Raw genomic sequence first — 20762 nt, 5'->3', positions numbered from 1 at the left:
GTCCGTCGTCCGTCGTCCGTCGTCGTCGTCCGTCGTTAGCTTTTACAAAAATCTTCTCCTCTGAAACTACTTGGCCAAATTTAACCAAACTTGGCCACAATCATAATTGGGGTATCTAGTTTAAAAATGTGTGGCGTGACCCAGCCAACCAACCAAGATGGCCGTCATGGCTAAAAATAGAACATAGGGGTAAAATGTAGATTCTGGCTTATAACTCTGAAACTAAAGCATTTAGAGCAAATATGACAGGGGGGTATAATTGTTCATCAGGTAAAGATCTATCTGCCTTGAAATTTTCAGACGAATCAGAGAACTGGTTATTGGGTTGCTACCCCTGAATTGGCATTTTTTAGGAAATTATACCGATGTTTGGCTATTATCTTGAATATTATTATAGATAGAGATAAACTGTAAACAGCAGTTAAAGGTAATATGACTAAAATGATCAGTTGACCCCTTAAGGAGTTATTGCCCTTTATAGTCATTTTTTACCAATTTAAAAAAAAAGTTGGAATCTTTTACAAAAATCTTCTCCTCTGAAACTACTGGGCCAAATTTAACCAAACTTGACCACAATCATCATTGGGGTATCTAGTTTAAAAATGTGTGGCGCGACCCAGCCAAACAACGAGGATGGCCACCATGGCGTAAAATAGAACATAGGGGTAAAATGTAGATTTTGGCTTATGACTCTGAAACCAAAGCATTTAGAGCAAATCTGACAGGGGATAAAATTGTTTATCAGGTCACGATCTATCTGCCCTGAAATTTTCAAATGAATTGGACAACTGGTTGTTGGGTTGCTGCCACCTAATTGGTAATTATTAAAGAAATTTTGTTGTTTTTGGTTATTATCTTGAATATTATTATAGATAGAGATAAACTGTTAACAACAATAATGTTCAAGTTTAAAAAATGAGTCTGGTAACCCGGCAAACCAACCAAGATGGCCGCCATGGCTAAAAATAGAACATAGGGGTAAAATGCAGTTTTTGGCTTATAACTCAAAAACCAAAGCATTTAGAGCAAATCTGACATGAGGGTAAAATTGTTGATCAGGTCAAGATCTATCTGTCCTGAAATTTTCAGATGAATCGGACAACCCATTCTTGTGTTGCTGCCCGCCAATTGGTAATTTTTAAAGAAATGTTAATGCCGTTTTTTGGTTATTATCTTGAATACTATTATAGATAGAGATAAACTGTAAAAAGCAATAATGTTCAGCAAAGTAAGATCTACAAATAAGACAACATGACCAAAAAGGTCAATTGACCCCTTCAGGAGTTATTGCCCTTTATAGTCAATTTTTAACAATTTTCATTAGTTTGGTAAATTTTTGTAAATTTTTACAAAATAATTTCCTCTGTTACTAATGGGCAAAGTTCATTATAGATAGAGATAGTTGTAAGTAGCAAGAATATTCAGTAAAGTAAGAACTTAAAACACATCGCCATCACCAAAACACAATTTTGTCATGAATTTATCTGTGTCCATTGTTTAATATGCACATAGACCAAGGTGAGCGACACAGGCTCTTGAGATCCTCTAGTTTTTCTTGAAAGTGTATCATAGAATTGTCATTTATTTAAATGACTTTGTGTTACTTCTTTTAAGCTCACTTTTGACTTACTGTATTTTCAGTAAATGTTAACCTCTGGTTATTTTTGCGTTCGATTTTCCACAATATAATTACTACATTTTCGAAAATATTACATAGTTTTTGTCTTGTTTCAATCAGTCTTAAAAACAAGAGTTATGCATGCTGTTTCAGTTGGCAGCGCCAACAATATACTTGTTTCTGATTAGGTCAGTTTAATGGTGAACCGCTAGTGATAGATACTTAATTTATGGCTGGTTGTTGTACATTTCAGCATTGGCCGATCTTTTCATTGAGATTATTTGGCCTGTCCCCCTTATTCATAGTTATTGTTTAGGATAGGTAAAAGGGAACCAGTTATGATTCATTGACCCTGAATAGTTGGAATAATTGACATGTTTAAATATCACCATTTCAGTGTACTATCAAAATTACAAAATGCAGGACATATATCTGTGTATTACTGTCAACAGTTTATTTAGCATTTTACCTCAGCCTGTTAAAATCCATTGTCTACAAACCATGTAGATAATATGTCCATGCTATAACAATTCAAACTCTTTATAAATGTTAAATGGCACACAATTTTCGAAGGAACTTTTAATGTTAATCTGAAAGCATGCACTTGACTCTAATTGATAATTTTTGATGAGTGTCCATTGTTGATTTGAACATAGAATCAGGATCATGAGAAATACTTGCTACATTATAGATTATTGTTAAGGTGGTACCTAACACTACAGGGAGATAACTCTGTAAAGTCAGCTAAACGTTTTAATTACGTTGTGTTGTAAAGGGAATATTAAGCTTCTCAATGATCAAAATTGATGTTTGTCAAACTGCTATATAACCAGTGTATTTTTTCTGACAAAACGGTTGGTTCAAAATGTTTAAAATTTTTACATTTTTGTTAAAGGGTCAAAGTAAATATTTTGACAAAATTTTATGAAAATTAAACAAGCCAAATTAATTTTAGTGAAAGTGTTGGGTACCACCTTATGTAAACAAGTGATTTGAAGTACTAATATGTTATATAACTTTTTTGTTTTTACTTTAAAATATGTTGAATAATTTTTAGTACTCACTGAAATTATAAATCAAAAGTTGATTACAAATATTCTCTTTATTTTCTCCCATATAATAAAGATGGAGGATTCTTATCGGTTGGAAATTCCCTTTACTATATTTTTGAACTCTCAGATCATTTTATGGTTAGAAACTCAAGAAGATCTATAAATTTCACTGTCAAAATTGTAATCATTTAAACATGTAAAAATCGATATATGCATGTATAGGATTTGTCAAGTTTGTTGCACTCACTTTGTAAGCAGTCTTAGGTCGTACAGTGACCTATAGTTGTTAATGTCTGTGTTATTTTTGTCTTTTGTGGATAGTTGTCTCATTGGCAATCATACCACATCTTCTTTTTTATATTAAGCAACTTATGATTGCATATTTGATTAAAATTATGAAAACATAATATTGGTGCTTTAAATGGTATTAAAAGCATGAAATTTGAAAAAAATAGGCAGGACAGGAGTTTTGAGTAAAAAAAAAAGGCAGGATGAGACACTTTGCCAAAAAAAAAGGCAGGATGAGACACTTTGCAAAAAAAGGCAGGATGACAATTTAGGTAAAAAAAAGTCAGGATAAACTAATAAAAAAAAAGGCAGGACCGAATAGAGTGAAAAATAAAAAGGCAGGACAGAGATTACAACTAAAAAAAAATGCAGGACAAAATTTTTCATCCTAGCCCCCCCCCCATAAAACAAAAAAGTGTGCACTGTTTATTGATAAAGTTAGAAAATTGAACTAAAATGATAAATATATTTTTAAATAAATATAAAACGTGGTATGAGTTTCAATGAAACAACTCTCCATCTAAGTTATAATTTGTAAAAGTAAACCATTATAGGTCAAAGTTTGGTCTTCAACACGGAGCATAGACTCGCACTAAACAGCAATTCTATAAAGGGCCCAAAAAATGACATGTGTAAAACCATTCAAATGGGAAAACCAATGGTCTAATTTATATAAAAGAATAAGAAACACTTATGAACCACATCAACAAAAGAACATCAAATTCTTGAATGAGGACAGGTGCAAACAATTGCAGAAGGTTTAAATGTTTTAATAGGTACTAACCTTTGCCCTTATCTAAAACAATAGTGTAACATCACAACATGAAAAAAATACACACTGCAAAAAGATGAATTTATGAAGAATATGGTGCCATCTCATACTTTCGATTAGACCTGCTGAGTTATTTATTTTCAATACATTACAAGTCAGGTAATTTATTTTCAAACTACCACAGAACAAACCATTTATTGTTGTGATTATCAAGGCCGAGTTATTTATTTTCAAAACAACTTATTAATAATTTGTCCCAGGTAAGGGAAGGTATGGGATCTTACTATATGTCTGATATCTTTTCTCCTACAACTTATTAATAATGTGTCCCAGGTAAGGGAAGGGTTGGGATTTTACTATCTGGCTGATACCATTTCTTCTACAACTTATTAATAATGTGTCCCAGGTAAAGGAAGGGTTGGGATCCCGCGCTAACATGTTTAAACCCCGCCACATTCTGTTTGCATGTGCCTGCCCCATGGAAGTCAGGAGCCGGTTATTCGGTAGCTGTCGTTTGTTGCTGTGTTACATTTTTGTGTCTCTTTCAGTTTGATGTCCCATTTTTTGGGCATTATGTTTTCTGGTTTGTGCGTCCTTTTGTCCGTCTGTCCCGCATCAGGGTAAAGTTTTTGGTCGAGGTAGTTTTTGATGTAGTTGAAGTCCAATCAACTTGAAACATAGTACTCATGTTCCTTATAATATGATCTTTCTAATTTTAATGTCAAATTAGAGTTTTTACTCCATTTTTCACGGCGCACTGAACATAGAAAATGATAGTGCGGATGGGACATCTTTCTTTTATGGACACATTTTTGTTTGTATATCGTTTGAATTGTTTTACATTTGTGATATCGGGGAGAGTTATAGCTGACTATGCAGTATGAGCTTTGCTAATTGTTGAAGTATATTAAAAAATATATTATGACGACATTATATATGGGAAAAAAATTTAAAGAACAGAAAATTCTTTAAAACTATATGATTTCGGATACATTCGAATCTTAAGGAATCACTTATTACAATTAAAAACTTCGCTGATAGCAGCCTGATATGACCGTAGTGGTCGAACCCTGAAGAATTGGGGCAAATTTGGTCACACTATTCAAGCTTGATACAGTGAATTTGGATTGTGATCAAATTTCTGACATAATTTAGGTTTTTGACACATAATAAATGTGGTCAAAGATCTAATAAATTTATTGCGCAATACTGTGCAACTGAAGATTTTTTCTTGAAACTTTTCAAAATGAATCGAAATTTGAAAAATTTTGAAAAAAAAATAAATATGAATCCCTTTAAAAAATTGTAAAGAAAAAATCCCCACAAACATATTGAAACCCCAATTGGAGCAATAACCCCATAACCCAATCTCAGCCTTTCCTTTGTAGTATGGAACCTTGTAGTACAATTTCAGAGAGATCCATACACTTGAACACAAGTTATTAGATATAGGAAGATATAGTGTGAGTGCCAATAATGAGACAAGTTATTGTCTTGAAACTAGCAGAATGCTTCCTTTTGGCCCTATAATTCCTACATGTTTTGGTCGATTAACCCGAAATCAATCCCAGCTTTACCTTTCGTATATATGAAACATTGTGGTACAATTTTAGAGATATCAATACAATTACACAAAAGTCTGGAAACTAGAAAAATGCTTGTTTTTGGTCCCTTTTTGGCCCGTAATTACTAAACTGTTAGCACCATAACCCCTTAAACGAATCATAACTTTCTCTGACTTGTGGTTTTACACGTTGTCGTACAATTTCAGAGCATTGAAATACTTATACATAGGTTATTATCCTGATACTATAAAAATGCTTGTGTTGTGTTCCTAATTCCTAAACGGTTGGAACCATCATCCCCAAAATCAATCCCAACCTTCCTTTTGATGTAATAGTATTGAACCTATTGAACCTTCTGAAAAAATTTCATAAAGATCTTTTCACTTAAACAAAAGTTATTGTCCGGAAACCAATGTGTCTTCGGACGACATCATACCATTATACGATCTCACAAACGTTTTTGCGGTCGTATGAAAAGGGAGAAACTGAACTATAAAATGCTCAATTTAAGTTTGGGTATCCTGCGTACCGACCGTGCGAGGGATCATGTATATCCAGTCAATGTTGTTACAAGCTTCCATTTTATTGGGGTATACGTTCATATTATAACGATGCATTGTTCACAATATTTAAATATGAAATAAAATAAACTCCCCCCCCCCCCACACACACACACTTTCGACTCATTTTCTGTTCTGTTCTGTTCTTTTCTTATCTGTTCGTTTTTGTAAATCGCTTAAATACATGAAAACATAGAAAAATAAAAGAAGAAAGAAACATCAGGTTTCGGACGTATAGGCAAACCAACGACAAAACACAAACATCAATATTATGCAATTATTTACGCTTTTGTCTAAACCAAAGATTTGGTAACAAAAGTCCTTAATATAAATATTCAACATGACAGGTAGATTGATAAACATGATAAACACATATGATGTTATGCTTTGTGGTTTAAACGAGAGTATGCTAACCGGTATGTTTAATACATATACATATTTGGGTATACAATTGTATGCATCTGGCTCCTTTAGTTTCAGTAGCCCAGGATGAATTGTAGGTCATCGTACATGTCCATGTTGTATAAAAAGGCACTCGATCAAAGCCTTTTTTTAGTTATCTAACATTTTTTTTAACCTTAAATCCTTTAATCAAAACAAGCATATATGATTTTGATAATGCCATCAAAACGGTGATTTGTATAATAAGATATATATATAGAATAATACATGGCAAAATCCGTATCGCATGCTGTATCATCACGAGAAACCAATATCAGTCCCGAGGGCCGATAATGATAACTTCTATTTATCGTATATTTTAACCGAATCTGAGTCATGCAATATCCATTTTTTTTTAAATCGTCCGAAAATATAAGCAAGAAAAGAATATTATGATTTTCCTGTATTTTTTCAGCTGCCTATTTTTTACAGTTTTTTTACATCCATTTCTACATCTTATTGTATTTATTTTTTATGAAAATCGCTAGTAAAATTACTGGGTAATAATTTTTTGAAAAATAATGATTTAAGGTAGATGGGGTTTCTAAATTATATTCCATAGAAGTTTTTAATAATTTGCCAAAAAGTAGTTTATGTCATGCTTTTAAAAATAATAATGAAAAGAATGGGTTACCGGGCTTATTTTCACGCTACACGGTGTTCAAAATTGACAAATTGTGTATAGATTATAGACCATTATACATGGAAAACCAAATTTTCTGCAATAAAGTGTAATCTACACCATAGAATTTTGAGATAACATATGAGAAGATGGCTTTAAAAGTATGCTTTCCGTTAAGAAAAAGAAACAATGGGGTCACGTACCAGACCCGTTTTCTTGCTACATTATAAAATAGGTAAATTCCTAACACATTCTGTGGCAAAGTTGGAAAAAAATTGATTAAATAAAAGTTTTCTGTTTTTTGTAAAATACAACCATAAATATGATTTTTTTTAGGCTGATAAAACATGTCATTTTTTATATCGAAGTTCTCACACATGAATTACCTACTACTCTAAAATTCGCACATTCTATTAAAGATATAGACCTTGTTTTCTTGTATTATTAAATCCAAGATGGAGGAAGACACCCTATCTACCTCCATCTTGGAATGATGGGACATTTTTTTAGTGGGAACAGCAACTGGACGTCATATCCTACCGTAGTCTAAAATCGTTCATCTTGTCAGTTCGTTAGGTATTTGTGTTTAATATAATATGTTCCTGAAAAGGACCTTTTTCGGGACGTCGGTTGTTTTTATCTCGGGATTTCGGGAATCGATGCTTTCGGGATCCCAGAATTATTTTTTTCGAATTTCGGGATGGCGGTATTTAGATTTTTTTTTAAATTTGGGACCTCGGGATAGCATGTTTTTAAGCCGGGGATATCCTGTGACTTTTTGTCCAACATTCGACAAAAAGTACTTGATTGCACTGCACAGTGATTACGTCCCTTGAATAAACATCCGGCTGTGTAGCAGAACATAATCGAAAGCAATGACAAAACGCAGTATACTATATTGAACGCATTGATCACCGTATTATTTGTTTATTATCTGTTTATTTATATCCTGATTGAGGTGAGCTATAAACACAAAGCTAATTATGCCAGTTCCGTGGCCGTTTACCTGTTTACAGGTATCAGTCATTTTGTCAGACGACTGAGATGTCCTTGGCACAGCTACAGACACAAGCACTTGTTTCTATCCATGGGAAGGTCGTAATAGCAATTTATAAAATTTGCAGCGATACATGTATATAATACGGAAATATAAAATTTGTAGTAAAAAAAAGTTTTTCTGCAAAAAAGTTGACTGGACAAAATTCGTTCCAAGCCAGTTCGTTCCATATTTGGACAATTCGTACCAAGTCAATTGTCAATTCGTTCCAACTAATTTATTTCATTATTAATCAGACTTAACAATGTGTTCCACCTGATTAAGTTCATTATTAAATCAGACTAAACAATTTGTTCCAACTTTTTTATAATGTATGTCTGTATATGTGTAAATCAACCTACTGTGCACAGCAAAAATCGGCAATTCCTTGTCCATTTTTTCTGCATTTTTCATATTAAAGATCATTTTTCAATAACATATGTTCATCCTAACAGTTCATAGATAATTGTTCAATAGTCTTTCAGTATTTCACATATGGACCATAATTTGCTATTGGGCTCGTTTCTATAACTATAGAAAAGTGATAAAAATGTGTATTACTGTAAGAAAAGTTGTAACTACATCTAAAGATGCCTTTATTTTTATGAACATACAAGTGTATGCTTCTCTTCCCTAGAAAAAAAATTGAAATTAACAAATTTCAAAGATTATACGACCCTATTTTTGTGTCGTTTCTCGCGTTACTTTTCGCTTCCAAAGTCGTAACTTTTGCTTTCAAATAATAAAGAACATCGACCAATAAGAATAGTCATAAGAAAATCTGAGAATCATAAGTATTTCTGTAGCAGGTGTAAGAACACTAGCGTTACTTTGGTTTCCGATTTCGTAACACAAATTTTAGATGATGTAATCTGCTTTGTTGTAATAGAATTCTTTATAACAATATGCAAATATGAACTCTCGCGAGATGTTCAAACAGGTAAATCAGAGATGATTTACATTCTAGTTTTGTTCTTTGTAATAATTAAGTTAGAAAATGACGTTATCGTTATGCGTTACATTTCACACGAAACAGAAGTCCAGTTATTTCCTTTTTTTTTATTAAAATATTTTTGTCGTTAAGTTCTAATCATTTCCGGTCATACGTGAAACATGTGACTAATATGTGATCACGCCCTTACAGCCGGATATATGAAATACTAGGTCTAAACATTGTTTTTGTTTCCAACGGGATGTTAGCAAACATAAGGCCTATATTAAAATATTGTTTGTTTGCCCTTTTCCGACCCTATGTTTTGAAACAGGGTAGGTAGGTAGGTAAAATATTTTATTTTTTTCCCCAAAAAAATAACTTGGCTCGGTATATTATTTGTCATGGGTAGGCAGGTAGGTAAAATATTTTATTTTATCGATACAAAATCTGCATAATGTCATTTTTTTGTCCGTTTTGTTTTTGCAAATAAGTTTTCTGCTGGGACTATTAGTTTTGAAAAAAAAATATATAAGAGATAACTTTGTACTGGTAAGATAATGTCCGGGCAGACATATATTACTAGTAGAAAAAGTCCGTAGAGTGTTACAAATTTCGTGTGTGCCTTTTTTTCCAATAAAAATGCTATAAGACTTAAAACTCAATTGTCACGTATTTTACATCACATTTATTTAAATGATCTGTATGGAAAACTTGGCGATTTTACTGCCAGATATTCTCCACTTTACAGGGTTTTGTCACTTTTGGTTCATGTCAGATATAAATAATTTAGCGGCATCGTTAACATAATCATACTGATATGCGGATCACAAAAGGCCATCCCTACATAGAATACAACGTCCGTTTACAAATTAGTTTGTACACACGTTAATACTTTTGTATCAAACGAACTTTTTTGTAAATGAACCCTGCTCTTTAAGTTTAAAGGTACAGAGTAACGTACTTCATATCATGATTTCAGAAAGCGTTCAACATGATACATCGATTTCAAACAAATGCTTTGAAACTTCAAATGCAAGTGTTCATGTCAAACGCTCAGGTGATACCAAACGGACTGGACCTTATACGTAAAGATAAAACCCGAGGATTCCGGTAAAAAAGTTTTGAGCGGGAAATACAAATATAAGATTTTTGGTAGGAACGAAAAAATAAAATAAAATAAAATCTTGCTGGTAAATACAAATAAAAGATTTTCAGGCGGAACGAATTGATAGGGTCGGTCGGTAAAGGGCAAACAAACAATATTTTAATTTAAGCCTAATCTGTAGACTTGTTTCGTCATGTTTAAAGAAGGAAAATACAATTTTCAAAGAGATTGCGCCGGGGTCTATTATTTTTCCTATGTGCATAATGTTACATACGATCTTGTGTGAAAATAAATGCCCAATGACTTGACAAAATCGATTTCAGATTTGACAGACGTTATAACACACTACGTTTCCAGATAACGATGTAAAGGGTCCTTGGAAAATTCAATCGACATTACGTCTCTTGTCATTGTGCCGATGCTCGTTGGATTGATTTTGCTTCAGCAGTAAATATTACTGGATATTTTAGGTGAATAAAGATAATTTGATAAAAAATACATGTTAATGTACCGTTACACTTGGAATGTACAACGTTGGTACATTTATCTTTGTCACAATTTTTAATTATTTTTTTTTATTCATGTTCTGCAAACACTTTTCAGAAACGCAATAAACTTGTCAAAGGAGAAGAATACTTTTACCATGCATGACTTGAAAGGAAGTACTTTATTGAGTTTAGCCCACTAAAGTAGGTTAAAATGTGGAAACCATGTAGATAGTGTACAGGTCACAAATATCACATGGTGCCTATTTTAAAGATTTTAATTCCAAGTTAAAAGGTTTTTTCTTTACTGGATTTAAAGAATTTTACATTGCCAATGATTTGGAATAAATTGTATATAACTGGAATTTCAAAACCAAATATAAATACATTTTTTTGGCTAAAACATCAAGATACAACGATTATGGTATCCTGTATCAATGAAGAAAATATGGAAATTTGTGAATAAATTGTACTAATTGTTTTCAAAACAAGCACATATTTAGGAGTTTTATAATACTGTTACATTTAAGATGGATTTTAAGAAAAAGTATACTGTTCAGATTATTTTAAGCAGATTTTGCAATAAAATAAAACTAAAAAAATGTTTTCGGTTTCTTATGGTTTCCTGTCGCGTTTAAAAAAAACTTTAATTTAACATTGAAAATAGATTTTAAATATTAACATGAAGTAAGTAACACTAGTAATGGTGTTCATTTATGTCTTTTAAAATATATTGTGCAAAATAAAGAAAATAAAGATTGGTGTCCTATTTGGATTCCTGTCACGTAAACGGTGAATCAAAATGTATTAATTTTTTCTTGAAAAACTCAATTGTTCCATTAATACTATTCTAACACCAACACAACCCACAGAATAAAAGTTAAAGTTTTAGAACTTATAAAAAAGGATACAAAAAGAAACCAAAGGCCGAATACCAAATTATGGTCCATATTTCATTTTGCTGGTCAATGATAAGTGTCATCAGCTGGGTAACTGTAAATTGCTGTCTTCTATAGCTGTCCCAAAGCTCCATCATCTTGGACTGTGATCTGTTTGTGGCTTCTTACTTTAATTTCGGTTTCGTATGTAAGGACACTGAGTTAATTTTTATATTGTAAAAAATACACAACCAGTGCTAATGAGTAGTAACGATGCACGTAAGAAAAACATAGCAAATGTGGTATGTCAGCCTTCAATAATTATTGACAAGTGTTTATGACCCAAGATAAGTACGATATTATTCTTTTGATGAATGCATTAACAACTGTTATGCGCACATCATTGAAATACAATAATCAATTATAATGATAACTGTTTCTTTGAAAATATCACTAGTTAGTCACTTTATTCATATTTAAAATATTAAATTTGTCATGAAATACTTACCTTAACAATTAATAATTCTCAATATATATCATGCCCAATATATCGTTCTTCCCAATTAATAAACCATAGAATTTTTTTAGATACATATTTATATTCATTTTTTATAAGTACAGCATTAAAAATTAAAATAATAAAGCTATTTAAATGGTTAATATTGTTTAATACTTTTCTTGAATAAGTTGGAACGAACTGACCAGTTTTTGGGATACGATTGCTTTCAAGCAATCTGTAGACTTATACCGGTGGCTCAGAGCATTGCCCTCACGTCAATCGTTTTATTCTAAACATTAAGGAATATCTCAGATTCTTATGATTGTCTTGCTTTAAAAGGTAAAAACAAACAAAGGGATTGAACTTAAACAACTTTCCTATAATGTTCTTTTCATAATCTTCATGTTTGATAATTCCCTTGACTTATATGCGTGTTTTAAACAACACGGAAAATCAGAATTAAGCAGTATTTATATTTAGTATTTTTATAAATTTAGAAACACGTCAGAGGGAATTCCCAGTTTTGATAAAATGCGAGAGTTCTCTGAATTCCGATTAATCTACTTCCGTCATTTAAGAACTGAAGTGGAGTTTTTCTTATATGTTACCGTTATGAAACTGATATTTGAGATTGTACTTCCATAAAGAAATAGAGAACCATCTAGGTCGTTTAACAAACATTTAATATACGTTCTTGCTCCAGGGTTTGTTTTGGAAATTATGCGCATGCGTATAGTTTTCTTGACTTCAAGGGGTTTTAGATTGAATGGTTGCTCTGGATTCTCCACTCAATTAATTAATTTATAACTCATGGGATCTTTTCTATGTATGTCTGCTATTGAAGGTTATTGTTGTTGCATAATTTTAAATCATATGCATCATTTAAATTAAAATAAATGTAGTCATCATCGTAGAACACCCCTTCAGAAGAAATGGAGTCTTCCATATTATCGTTTCGAGTTGTCTCCCTTCCGGAAGTAACTGCTGTGAATTCTGAGTATTAGCTTGTTCTGTCAATAAACGTCGTATTATATTAAAAACGATCGCATTTTAAACCGATAAATGTGTACGGAAAGGAGTCATGATCACTGACCCAAAGGAAATTAAATATTTAAAGAGTTAGGATTGTTCCTCCTAGAATTAACGTAGGAAAATAGGTAATAAGATACGAAGTGAAATACCTTCTCTCAGTCTGATTCTCTGGAAAGTAAACTTGGAATTGATAGTACAAAAATAAAACATAGTGCTGATTACATCGTTCATACACTTTTATCCGTGATTGGCTATTTTGTAACTATTTTAAATGTGCAGTTGAATTAGTTTTGAAAATAATATTATCCAGCTATATGTATACATGTGTCAATGACAACGGCAATCGTATCCCTCAGAGCAATCTGCTCTTTGATTGGAAAAGTTGGAACGAACTGATGAAGCAACTTGGGACGAATTTGTTGGTACGAATCTGAGTTGGAACGAATCATCCAGATACCCAAATTTCATATTCGCCGATGTACGCTAATACATGTATGTCTATGACATATATATTCAACTGGTCGTCAAAAGTGTTAATGTTCATGCCTGGCCCAGTTGGACAATGTCTGTAAAAGTTATATTTGTTGAGCAAATTTGACTGTTTTGGAGCTCAATTTGGGAAAACTTAAGTCTGTTGGCTTCAGTGCCCCTGTCATGCCTGTAGTGATTATTTTACAGGCCTGGCAGCAATTTTACAAGCCTGGGCTACTGGGTGGAATTGGGTCAGTTCACCCTGATTCTGTTCCCTCTGAGTTTGTTCTCCCTACTTTAAACAATGATATTATTATTAAGGGCATTAAAGTTTGATAAACCTTTTTCAAATATTGATAAAGATATAAAGATAATAAAGAATTACTTAGATTCCAATATTCTACATATACTGTGCAAATTAATTTTATATCAAAAGTCTGAATATAAGGTAAATTTTATGTCATTCCTTGCTGTATTTTGTCATGCAGAGGGAAATTATAAATTCACTGATGGACCTGCCATGACTAAAAAGTCATCAATCTCTGAAATGCCTTAAAAAACCCTTAATGAGAGGCCTGACTGAAATAAATTTAAATGACCTTAATTAAAAGTGACTTTATTGACTTCATGTATGGTGGTTTGCTAGAAATGCAGGTTCCTTGGACAAATGTTGAAGCCTTAAGTTTTTCTATTTTCATATGTTAATTGTCATTACAGGTTCCTGAATTCTTTACAGAAGGACAAAATTAAAATCACCATTAATAAAATTATGACAGATTAAGTGAAATGATGAAAAGTTGAATGGCAGAAGGTTGGGAGAATATGGATGTCAATGAGAAAGCAGATGCCTCTCCTGTGGAGGATGTCAGGCCTGTCTTCTTTATGGGAGAAGATATCCTAGTCAAGCCAGGACTTCCTCAGAATGTAAGTAGATAACTTTATGAGGGAGGATATCCTAGTCAAGCCAGGACTTCCTCAGAATGTAAGTAGATATCTTTATGGGGGAAGATATCCTAGTCAAGCCAGGACTTCCTCAGAATGTAAGTAGATATCTTTATGGGGGAAGATATCCTAGTCAAGCCAGGACTTCCTCAGAATGTAAGAAATTTTATGTCCTCTTCAATCCAGGACAAAAATTGATAAATATTACACAAGGCATGTAAAAAGTGTTTTTTAATTTACATATAAATATTTGCTACACAATTACTGAACTAGTACATGTATTAACTTATCTTTTTTCATAACTTTTAAAATATGCTTTTATTAACCTAAAAAACCTTAGTTTAAATTTTGCTATGCACAAAATTATGCTATATTAGTGCATTTGTAGTGTGCCATGATGGCTACATGTAACAATTGTAATGCTCTCTGTCTGTCCATCTGAAACATGTCAATCCTCACATTTTGAAATACAGCTTTAATACTTTGTTATTTTTATTACAAAGGAACACTACCTAGATGAAATGAAGAAAATCACTGTAGGTATCTGTGCTATGAGTAAGAAATCGAACTCCAAACCAATGAATGAAATCCTGACTCGACTCCATAAACATATGCAGCTAAATACACTATTATTTGATGAAGATGTAATCCTCAATAGTCCAGTAGAAGAATGGCCCATTGTTGATGTTCTTATCTCTTTCTTTTCTGCAGGTAGGTTTTAATATTTATGTCAAGTATTTTTAGAATTTATATATTATTGGAACTTTTATTGGAAGATGTGGTATGGTGGCCAATTAAATGAGAAAACTATTCACAAGAGACCAAATGATAAAACTTTAACATTGGATTATAAAAAAATCAAAGGGTATTGGGTAAAGTTAATGTATTGTTGGTCCTCTGAGGGAAACAATTATGTCACCCTTTGAATAACAGATCTAGAAGTTGAGTTCAGGGAGTTGGAATCCACAATTTTTTCATTTTTTTTTAATTACTTGTAAATCAAGCAAAAAATCATTTCAAACTCTCCTGATGTAAATAATAAGATGTGGTATAATTACCAATGAGATAGCTTTCCACAAGATACCATATATATGACACAGACATTAACAACTGTAAATTCTAGTATGGCCTTTAACAATGAGTAAAACCCATTCTGCATAGTCAGCTTAATGCCCTGAAATGACAAAATGTCTTAGCATTCATACATTAAAGCACTTGTGCATATAAGACTGTTTATATGTTATTTTTATATTTTTAGGATTTCCTTTAGATAAGGCTATTGCATACACAAACCTAAGAAAGCCATTTGTCATTAATGATCTAGAATCACAGTACACTTTACTGGATAGAAGAGAGGTCTACAAGACTCTGATAAAGCATGGGATACCTCATCCACGATACTCTGTTCTCAATAGAGACAAAGGACCACTGTCTACATCTTGTAAGTTCTTAAAATTACAATCCACAATACTCTGTTCTCAATAGGGACAAAGGAGCATTGTCTACATCTTGTAAGTTCTTAAAATTACAATCCACGATACTCTGTTCTCAATAGAGACAAAGGACCATTGTCTACATATTGTAAGTTCTTAAAATTACAATCCATGGTACTCTGTTCTCAATAGAGACAAAGGACTATTGTCTACATCTTGTAAGTTCTTAAAATTACAATCCATGATACTCTGTTCTCAATAGAGACAAAGGACCATTGTCTACATCTTGTAAGTTCTTAGAATTACAATCCACAATACTCTGTTCTCAATAGAGACAAAGGACCACTGTCTACATCTTGTAAGTTCTTAAAATTACAATCCATGATACTCTGTTCTCAATAGAGACAAAGGACCACTGTCTACATCTTGTAAGTTCTTAGAATTACAATCCATGATACTCTGTTCTCAATAGAGACAAAGGACCATTGTCTACATCTTGTAAGTTCTTAAAATTACAATCCACAATACTCTGTTCTCAATAGGGACAAAGGAGCATTGTCTACATCTTGTAAGTTCTTAAAATTACAATCCACGATACTCTGTTCTCAATAGAGACAAAGGACCATTGTCTACATATTGTAAGTTCTTAAAATTACAATCCATGGTACTCTGTTCTCAATAGAGACAAAGGACTATTGTCTACATCTTGTAAGTTCTTAAAATTACAATCCATGATACTCTGTTCTCAATAGAGACAAAGGACCATTGTCTACATCTTGTAAGTTCTTAGAATTACAATCCACAATACTCTGTTCTCAATAGAGACAAAGGACCACTGTCTACATCTTGTAAGTTCTTAAAATTACAATCCATGATACTCTGTTCTCAATAGAGACAAAGGACCACTGTCTACATCTTGTAAGTTCTTAGAATTACAATCCACAATACTCTGTTCTCAATAGAGACAAAGGACCACTGTCTACATCTTGTAAGTTCTTAAAATTACAATCCATGGTACTCTGTTCTCAATAGAGACAAAGGTCCACTTTCTACATCTTGTAAGTTCTTAAAATTACAATCGGAATCTATGATACTCTGTTCTCAATAGAGACAAAGGAGCATTATCTTCATCTTGTAAGTTCTTAAAATTACAATCCATGATACTCTGTTCTCAATAGAGACAAAGGACCATTATCTACATCTTGTAAGTTGTAAAACATTACAATCCACGATACTTTGTTTTCAATAGAGACAAAGGACCACTGTCTACATCTTGTAAGTTCTTAAAATTACAATCCATGATACTCTGTTCTCAATAGAGACAAAGGACCACTGTCTACATCTTGTAAGTTCTTAAAATTACAATCCACGATACTCTGTTCTCAATAGAGACGAAGGACCACTATCTACATCTTGTAAGTTCTTAAAGTTACAATCCATGATACTCTGTTCTCAATAGGGACAAGGGACTATTGTCTACATCTTGTAAGTTCTTAAAATTACAATCCATGATACTCTGTTCTCAATAGAGACAAAGGACCATTATCTACATCTTGTAAGTTGTAAAACATTACAATCCACGATACTCTGTTCTCAATAGGGACAAAGGACCATTGTCTACATCTTAATAGTTCTTAAAATTACAATCCATGATACTCTGTTCTCAATAGGGACAAGGGACTATTGTCTACATCTTGTAAGTTCTTAAAATTACAATCCATGATACTCTGTTCTCAATAGGGACAAAGGACTATTGTCTACATCTTGTAAGTTCTTAAAATTACAATCCATGATACTCTGTTCTCAATAGGGACAAAGGGCAATTGTCTACATCTTGTAAGTTCTTAATATTACAATCCATGGTACTCTGTTCTCAATAGAGACAAAGGACCATTGTTTTACATCTTGTAAGTTCTTAATATTACAATCCACAATACTCTGTTCTCAATAGAGACAAAGGACCATTATCTACCTCTTGTAAGTTCTTAAAATAGAAATGTGTAAGTTTGTGGCTGGTATTGTTTATCATTCACTAAATAACTGTTCACTTTGTTTTTACATAGTTCATTTTTCAGTCCAATTTTTTTTAAAGGTTATGTATTTAGCCTAAAATTGGTAAAAGGGATAATAGTGACCATTTGATTTCTTGTACTTTTAGTATTATTTGTTAGGATCTTGTTTTATGTTGTTATGCTCCATTTATGGGCATTATGTTTTCTGGTCTGTGCGTCCGTTCGGTCGTTCTTTGTCCGTCTGTTTGTCTGTTCGTCTGTCCAGCTTCAGGTTAAAGTTTTTGGTCGAGTTAGTTTTTGATGAATTTGAATCCAATCAACATATAACTTAGTAAACATGTTCCCTATGATATGATCTTTGTAATTTTAATGCAAAATTAGAGATTTTATCCCATTTTTACGGTCAACTGAACATAGAAAATGATAGTGTGGATGGGGCATCCGTGTACTTGGGACACATTCTTGTATTCTTACTAATTTTTGCATAACAATGGTAAAAGGGTTTGAAAAGGGTTCTGTAAAGATCTTGTTTTATGTTGAATCTTTATATTTTTAAAATCCAAAATGAAGTTGTGTGGACCTGGAGTCGGTTTCACAAAAAAACTTACGACTAAGATTGATCTTAAGTATACTGAATTGTACATGACTTACGATCAATCATGGTCGTAAGTTTTTTTGTGAAACCGACCCTTGGTCTTTATCAGCTAACTTTTAGTCCAACAAGAGGGTTAAATGACATGTCTACTGTATTACTGTAAAGTAAAGATAAGTCTATTAAACAGGTTTAACTCAACCAGACTGTAAAACAACTTATTCTTACTGAAACTTTTTTCCCAGATAACTTAGTGGCTGTTTGTTTTGACATATTCCAACTTTATTAATGTAAGTGAAGATGACATTGACATGTTTGCAATTACTTGTCACAATATTATTTTTGCCATGAACAATTCAACACATGGTGGCTTACCACATGTGGAGCAGGATTTTTGTACCTTTCCAGATCATCTGAGATTACCCCTAGTTATATATTTGTGGCTCTGCATTACTCAGATAAGTTTAATTAGGAGTGTTTTATAAGCTATTGTGTCTTTTACATTTTGTTTAAAATAGATATTTATTTGCTTCACAGATACCATCACTGACAATGAAGATGCTATAGAGATTGAGAATCAAGTCTTCCATAAACCATTTGTGGAGAAACCTGTATCAGCTGAGGACCATAATGTTTATATCTACTTCCCTGCTGCAGCGGGGGGAGGCAGCCAGAGGTTGTTTAGGAAGGTAACATCTTTAAAAATATGTGTTAGGGTGAACCATATTTGATTGATTGATTGATTGATTGGTGTTTAACACCACTTTCAGCACTAGTGGAACTTTCATAGCAGTTATTTTTTATGCCCCATTTATGGGCATTATGTTTTCTGGTCTGTGCGTCCGTTCGTCCGTCCGTTCGTTCGTTTGTCCGTCTGTCCCGCTTCAGGTTAAAGTTTTTGGTCGAGGTAGTTTTTGATGAAGTTGAAGTCTAATCAACTTGAAACTTAGTACATATGTTCTGTATGATATGATCTTTCTAATTTTAATTCCAAATTAGAGATTTAACCCCATTTTCACGGTCCACTGAACATAGAAAATGATAGTGCGGATGGGGCATCCGTGTACTGGGGACACATTCTTGTTTATGCCTCATTTATGGGCATTATGTTTTCTGGTCTGTGCGTCCGTTCGTTCGTATGTTTGTCTGTTTGTCAGTCGGTCTTTCCCGTTTCAGGTTAAAGTTTTTGGTCAAGGTAGTTTTTGATGAAGTTGAAGTCCAATCAACTTGAAACTTAGTAGACATATATTCCTTATGATATGGGGCATCTGTGTACTGTGGACACATTCTTGTTTTTTATGCCACATCTCATATCAATGTCACCCTTCAATGAGATTGTAGCAGAGAAACTCCAATTGGTTTGAGGAACCATTAATTGATAATCTATACATATAAAATAAAAGGAGTAATATTATTTTCCCTTTGATATACAGGAATACCGTCTTTTGGTATGTATAAAACGCACCCATGCATAATAAGCACCCCCCTTTTTACCTTTGAAACTTGAGAAAAAAAAGTTTCCTCTCATGCTTTGTAGGCAGAGACTTTATGGAAAAACTCTGTAAAATACATCCATTGAAAACAAATTTTTTTTCTGGGACGAATTGAACTTCAGTCCTTGTTGATTACAGGATAATAAAAATATTGTTGCAGAATAAATAACTTAGAAAACAATGTATGATTCTTTATTGTATTCACAGATGTGTTTGATTGTAAACAACAGGATATAATTTATCAGGAAGTTCTTTAAATGCAAATCGTAGTCGGTGAATCTTGTACAGAATACAGATTCATTATGAATATTCTTAAATACACAATCTATAGATAAATGAATTGTAGCATTTATGTTGATAAATTAGTGCTCAATTAAATATTAATCATTACAAAAATGTTTTCTTCCTGACCACCCCAGCACCTGGCTTAATGGCTGAGTTTCTTTACCTGAAAAAAAGTCTAAAAATTAATGTATGCATGAAATTTACTTTTTTGTTCAATTGATATGTACCTGATGTTCAACACATGGAAATATTCACGCTTTTCAAATACTTTTTTTTTTTAAATTGGCCACTATTACAAACTTATTAATTAGTTTGAATAGCATTATTATATTTAAGGATGAAATACGTTTAATCTAAAAGAATTAGTTATCAATCAACAAAAATATTGATCTAAGCATCACATAAATTTTTCTCAACGTCGACTTCTGGTTTAGCTTTATTGTCAAAACCATGTTGACGATCATGAAACCTTTAGGCAAAAAGATGTGTTTGGGACTATTAAGGGGATACAATGAGGATGGGTCTTAAGGACTCACAGGTTTCAAAAATGACGCATCTTTTTCGATTTTCAAGCATTAAGGACCCATATACATGTCTTAACGAGAACCCTGTTCACCCCTCTTCTCAGAAATCTATCCCAGGGTTAA

At 32.7% G+C, this 20762-nt stretch overlaps 1 protein-coding gene across 16 annotated transcripts in view; it reads left to right on the top strand.

The window, feature by feature from the left end:
• The first annotated feature begins 7737 nt into the window (after positions 1-7737).
• Positions 7738-20762, top strand: part of LOC139495663 (inositol hexakisphosphate and diphosphoinositol-pentakisphosphate kinase 2-like) — a 65682-nt gene continuing 52657 nt past the window's right edge. For 15 of the 16 annotated variants that reach the window (XM_071283968.1, XM_071283973.1, XM_071283972.1 and 12 more), the window contains exons 1-5: positions 7738-7876; positions 14076-14282; positions 14804-15011; positions 15559-15741; positions 18875-19026. In XM_071283968.1, the coding sequence (XP_071140069.1) occupies positions 14160-14282; positions 14804-15011; positions 15559-15741; positions 18875-19026 (666 nt within the window). In that variant the 5' untranslated portion in view covers positions 7738-7876; positions 14076-14159. Of the gene's footprint in view, positions 7877-14075; positions 14457-14803; positions 15012-15558; positions 15742-18874; positions 19027-20762 lie in introns of all 16 variants that reach the window. The other variant, XM_071283984.1, reaches the window with a different exon arrangement.

This window comes from Mytilus edulis, chromosome 11 (genome assembly GCF_963676685.1).
Source record: "Mytilus edulis chromosome 11, xbMytEdul2.2, whole genome shotgun sequence".
NCBI classification, from domain to species: domain Eukaryota; kingdom Metazoa; phylum Mollusca; class Bivalvia; order Mytilida; family Mytilidae; genus Mytilus; species Mytilus edulis.
This window is presented reverse-complemented; position numbering and strand designations above follow the sequence as displayed.